The 6,000-nt window shown below is 40.5% G+C and overlaps 1 protein-coding gene across 8 annotated transcripts in view; it reads right to left on the bottom strand.

The window, feature by feature from the left end:
* Positions 1 to 6,000, bottom strand: part of sipa1 (signal-induced proliferation-associated 1) — a 41,540-nt gene continuing 35,540 nt past the window's right edge. For 3 of the 8 annotated variants that reach the window (XM_030068202.1, XM_030068199.1, XM_030068200.1), the window contains 3 exons: positions 5,923 to 5,995; positions 3,111 to 3,189; positions 1 to 2,364 (listed from right to left, as the gene is read on the bottom strand). In XM_030068202.1, coding sequence (XP_029924062.1) covers positions 2,221 to 2,364; positions 3,111 to 3,189; positions 5,923 to 5,995 — 296 coding nt within the window. In that variant the 3' untranslated portion in view covers positions 1 to 2,220. Of the gene's footprint in view, positions 2,407 to 3,110; positions 3,190 to 5,922; positions 5,996 to 6,000 lie in introns of all 8 variants that reach the window. The other 5 variants (XR_003929319.1, XM_030068201.1, XM_030068204.1 and 2 more) reach the window with 5 other exon arrangements.

Below are 6,000 nucleotides of genomic sequence, written 5' to 3'. Positions count from 1 at the left end.
TTTTTTTTTATACATACACACATACAGAAGGGAGCTTGGAAGTTGCTTGGCACATTCTCATGCTTGACCAACCTCCTACAATCTAAATTACTATACAAGACACAGTAAAACAGGTCTTCTCATACCGCTTCTCCCTGTAAGTCATGAGGCTCCAGCATGTACAGTAGATGAAACAGCCCACATGGCCACAATTACACTTTAGTCTGCATAATCATCCTGCAAAAGAGGGCATACACAACCCAATGCACTAAGTAACATGGAACAGTTCAGCTGTACATATCTTCACATATCGATAAAGTTTAGATTCATAATTTAATCTGAATATACTGTATCTTAATATGCTGGTACCAGGTATTCACAGTGACTCTAAAATAAAATTACAAGAGGAAGATAAAGAGTGTGTACAAGAAACAAGAGCATCAAGAGTCTGAGTGACTGGCGAATGTTTGGCATCCCTTTTCGTTGGAGTTTAAAGTCGGAGCGATGGAGTTCAGTTCCATTGATTTCCGCGGGATTCGTGGAGAGCTGCCTGGGCGTTAGTTGGCACTGGCATAGCAGTCTGACTGGGAGGAGAAGCAGCCTTTCTCCTCTGAACTCACATTGTTATTGGCGCCGTCAGCAGTGGACATGAAGGAGAGGTAAGGTGGTGTGAGGGGAAGCGGGGGGATGAGATCAAATCCACTTTCTTATTTTGAGCAAGACACAACCCGGGCAGGCTAAATAAAGGATGTGCCCTGTCCAGTGCTGATTTGACAAAAAAAGTGCAAGAACAACACAGAAACACACAGAAACACACAATAGGGTGGAATGGTAAGCCCTCACCTATTGTCCTTAACGCTACCACTCATAAGCCATACTAAACAATTACCCAAAAATAGTCACTGTAGACATCCGCCGAACACAAAACATATTTAAATACAATAGTCTGGTATTTCGCTATTAGTTTAAGGTGTTTTATTCGGACACCTAAAGCTATTTTGCCAGCTGAAAGAAAAGCTGCCTGTTGGCATTTGTGGATCAGGCCAGCAGGAGGAGTACTTCTACAGTATGGCTGCTACAATAGTGAGGTTAGAAGAAAACAGCTACAGGCAATGGAAGGAAGCCGAGGCAGTTCTTTCCTGTCATTGTCTGTGTCTTCAGGAGAGGTATAACCCTTTTGGTTCTCCCTTTTAGTAATCTGTGCGCAACGCTTTCAACAGGAACAGTTCGTTTTGCTCAAATTCCTTTTCAGCAATTTCTTTCAGTGACCGTCCAGGTTGCATCTCTGTCAGTTATGGGGTTTGTGAAATCCTCTGTCTCTCTCTCTCTCTCTCTCTCTCTCTCTCTCTCTCACACACTCTCTCAAACCAAGTCCACAATTTCTTAAATACAGTACTACTGAGAAGTGAAGAGGGCAGATAATAACATCCTGGCCTAAATAATGGACCCTCTTCTGAGGCCAGGCAGCCAGCATCGTTACATCTTTTGAAGTAGAAGGCTGCCTTCGGGCTTGTCATTGTCATTTTCCTCTTTTTTTTTCTTTTTGTGTTTTATTCCAAAGCCCTTACACACTAATGGTGCAAGGCAGGGCCAGTCGTTGTAACTACGGGTTTGGCAGAGAGTTTAGGGATACTACAGTTCACATACATTATAGGTGGAATATGTACACTTTTGGTCAATTTCAAATAAGACACCACCAAACATGCTATACAGTGTCTCTCAATCTTAATTGCCACTTTTTATGCAAGTGCTATTCAGCCCAGCTCGTCAAGTATTTTGAAGCAAGGTAAGAGATGCACACATCTGCACGCAGGCACACGCGTGCACTCACACTCACTCACACACGCACGCACACACACACATACGCACACTGAGCAAAGCACGCCAACAGAGCAGCTTCAGTGCTGCGCATCAGTCAGTCTATGAAGGTCAGGTGATGTTACAAAAGTCTGTCATGGTTCTGATTGGTTTGCATACTCCTTCACCAGCAGGCAGGTCCAGGATACAATACAGCGGCTGTGATGATACACAGATTGTAGACGATGCAGGTATGTGTGTGTGTCCGAGTGTTTTGCATTTGTTATGATGACTTCAAATTAGTTTGTACAAAATAACTGCACTGAATGTACAAGTAGGTTACGTGTTTTGCATGTTTTTCTTCATCCATGTGTTTGTGTTTGTGTGTGTGTGTGTGTGTGTATGTGTATGTGTATGTATTTGTATGTGTGTGTGGTGATGAAGCTAACAGGGCTTATTGACATTGCACAGCAGCTCAGTGACTTTGATGAGGCGGGCCACGGTGCTCTGGGACTCCTCTTGCAGCCGTTGGTTGTTCTGCCTGAGGCTCTGCACCTCGGCCTGCAGCACCGCCTTGTCCTCTTTCTCCTGAAAGACGGAGGCACAAAACAGAAGCCGTCGCTCAGATCACTGCAGCGGGAATCGGATGAGAGCGAGGGGTAGAGTGTGTGGGATTTAAGTCAGCAAGCTGATGGGCAAACATTGACACATAATGGAGACTGAAAGTTTCAGCACTCCAACTTATTCACGAGAAATGTTTGGATGATAAGGTACAGATTAGGGCTGAGCAATTACTTGAAATACTATCAAAATTGCAATAACGCAAAGAGCAAAGTGCAATATCTTTTTCAAAAGAAAGAAAAAAAATAATGACAAATACAATATTAAAGATTAAAGATTAAAATATCCAATATTGGAATATGCCACAAATCTGAAATCTGTTTATTATGAAGTGAGTTCAAAGCTAGTCAGAGAAAATCAACATATATGCAATACTTAACAAATGACAACACACAACAATTATCAAACACATATTCATAACTCCTGTGCTGTAAATAATTAAAACTGATTGCTTTAATTATTCTTATGAGCCCTTTATGAATTTATGTGTGTCTTTGTAACGATTTAGCTGTGACTACACTTGAAATGGCTACATGCAGGAGAGGATTTGAAGAAAAAAATCAGTCTGCATTAGCAATCCTGCTATAAATAAATACAAGTTTCATGAGACCCTTGAGAAACTTATAGAGTTTCTAGCAGCTGATTAGAGCTCAGTGAAAATAATATTACAGAGGAAAAAAAAACTGTTCAAGTCATTGATGAATGGTGAGTACCTTTTGCAGGTCATCCTGCAGCCTCTTCAGCATGGCCTCCAGCTGGGAAACCTTCTCCTCCAGGTGGCCTGGAGAGTCACTGCAAAGGAGGCAAGCAGTCTCCCTTAGTCAAAGGACTTTATGAAGCTGTCAGTTTCATGCCCAAATGATTTGATGCGCTTCACAGACTGGAGAAATGTTCTATTCAGAATGTCTTATAACCACCGTGAATATATTTCTTTTCCAGCATATGTGGTCTCAGTGCAAATTAAATCTCAACACTGACAGATTTAGAATCTGCTCCCTGGAAAATGATAAAATCTTACTCAACTTGAAGATTTTGAAGAGTTCTCACCGGTTTCAATTATATTTTCTATCCACCTATTTCCACCTTTCTTCACAATATGCAGCTATCCCTTCAGTGTCTTCTGTGAAAGAGGATGTGAAATCATGTCTCATTATTTACTGTGGATTAGCATCAATATCTGTGTGGGTCCTTCTCCATCAAAAGAAAGGGGAGGTGATTCTAAAAACAACCATGTTAAACCTGCAGATGTGTTTCATTATTCCTCAGTGGAGGCTGTATTCAAGATTTGTTTCAGATGAGTGTCGACTTGGTGTTTATTGCTGTTGCTGAGTATAGATTGTACATGATGCACATAAGCAAATAATTAAGTGATGACGTAATCTGTGCTACATAAGGGTGTGTCTGCCCTAATTTCTATTAGACACTAATGACAGTTACGTAACTGAAACACGTCTTATGTTCACTTTTACCCAGTTCCAGTTTGCCCCTGGATGTATTTTTATTCCAGTAGTGTGCAGATCTATTGTGCATTCCATATGCACTCTGTTTTTTCAGGATCTACACACCTGTGAGGAAGAGCTCCTAAAAAGCACAGTGGTATAGTGCTATTTCTGTAAGCAAGTCTAAATCCGATAAACTCTCCCTTTTGGTGATAAAAGCTTCCTTCATCTAAGACAAGAGCTCATATTTCAATTTTCTGGACTGTTAGTGGAGACATCTGTCCTGCTGGCAGGCGGAGCGCACAACTGATTCAAGTCTGGCAAGAGACTTGCACCGAGAGACAGATCCAGTCCGTGCTAACATTAATGAAACCTGTGATACTGGGAGATTTTCATTGCTAACAAGCACACCAGCTCCAAGACACCATACTCTTCCCATGATGCATTTGTTTTGTCATGGCAGCAGTGTAATCCGTGCTGATCCCATCCTGTAAAGCGAGGCATGAGTGATCCGTCAAACAAAGCATTATAAAGACATTGGGGAGGAATAGGGCAAATTTATCAAGGTATATAGACTCAACTGTGTATTCTTAAGTTTGATAATCCTGTGATTGCCGTGTCCATTTTATCTCATTTGGCTGGTTAAAAATAAAATAAAAAAAATAAAAAAAACAGTGGTGTATCATATTCAGAATCCACAGACAAATTAAATCCGTGACAATTAATTGTTTGGGAAATATCTGCTTTGACTTATTGACAACAGCAATAGAAATCTTGAAAGAAGCTGGCAGTTTTTAAATTCCATCTTTTTCCATCTTTTACTTAATTTTTAAAGTGTGACAATGCTGCAAAAGATTTTTGTGTCATTCCTCAGTGCTGATAAATGAGGATACATTATTGACGAAAAGTGTGCTCATTTTCTTGTGTTTCATTACTTATGGCTTTTTATCCCTGTTTTTATGTTCATCTTACGTCTATTTATATATGAAGCACATGGTGCATGTAATTTCTGTATTGTAAAACAATTACAGCTCCGTTTCTTGTATGAAAAGTGCTATACAAATAAAGTTAATTATTATTATTATAACTTGTACATGTTGTGCCTGTGTATATGAGCAAATCCAATTTCTCACTTGATAACTTGATCAGCTGGAATGTGCTGGAAGGCAAGCAATTAAGATTTGAATAAAAATATCATAATCAAACATTAGTCACATTTGTACAACAAATACACACTGAAGTTCTAATTACATCCTTGATGATTTTAGTCTTGACCATATAAAACATTTCTTTTTTTTTTTTTTCTTGATTATTTTGCTAACCAGTGGTGGCAGACTCAAAACATTGCCCCCGTCTTTTTTAACTGCCATGACAGGCATTTTACTTGTGAGGTGGTCTGAGGCCGATCACAGCAGCACACTGAGGCAGAGAAAGTGAAAAGAGCAGGGATGATACTCCTGACACTCCTCACTTATGTTCCAGTTTATTAGTATTCGTTTTGACTTCTGCAGTTTGGACACATAAAACCAGTGTCTGAAGATTCAAGACACCAGCGCCTCAGGCTGCAGTAAAACTTGATGTTGGTGTTTGTTTTATTTGACAATGCCCTGAACGTTTTTGTGGGTTTTATTTGTTTGGGTCATGGCGAGGCTGAAAGAGAGCTGAGGTAATCACTGTGCAAGACGAGACGAGGAAGACAGACAAGAGAGAGAGACTGAAGAGGGAGTTGTAAGGAAAGATACTATGGCAGTGAGTCAGACACTTTGTGTGTGTGTGTGTGTGTGTGTGTGTGTGTGTGTGTGTGAATGTGTGTGAATGTGTGTGTGTGTGTGTGCACATATGTGCATATATGCATGCCACTGAGTCAGTGGGAGGGCTGCATAAGGGAGAAAGAGAGAGAGACGCCTTCATACTGACTCAAACAGATGGAATTTGTGCATCGAGTTTAAATGGTTAGGACAGAATAAAAGAGTTATTGAGAAATGAGTGAAGGAATGAATGAGATGGTTAAAAAAAAAAAAAAAAACTGTGAGGTAACTTCAGCCTCTATATTATGTGCCTGAGTATGCACCATATAGCAACCCACCTGTCTTTTGTGTCTCTGGGTTTGCTGTCTGTCTGGTCACCTCCTGCTTGGGAAGCGTCTGCAGCTTTGCGGTCTAAG

Source organism: Myripristis murdjan, chromosome 14 (genome assembly GCF_902150065.1).
Source record: "Myripristis murdjan chromosome 14, fMyrMur1.1, whole genome shotgun sequence".
Taxonomy (NCBI): Eukaryota; Metazoa; Chordata; class Actinopteri; order Holocentriformes; family Holocentridae; genus Myripristis; species Myripristis murdjan.
Note: the sequence above shows the minus strand (reverse complement) of the source record. Positions and strands in the feature narration are given on the sequence as shown.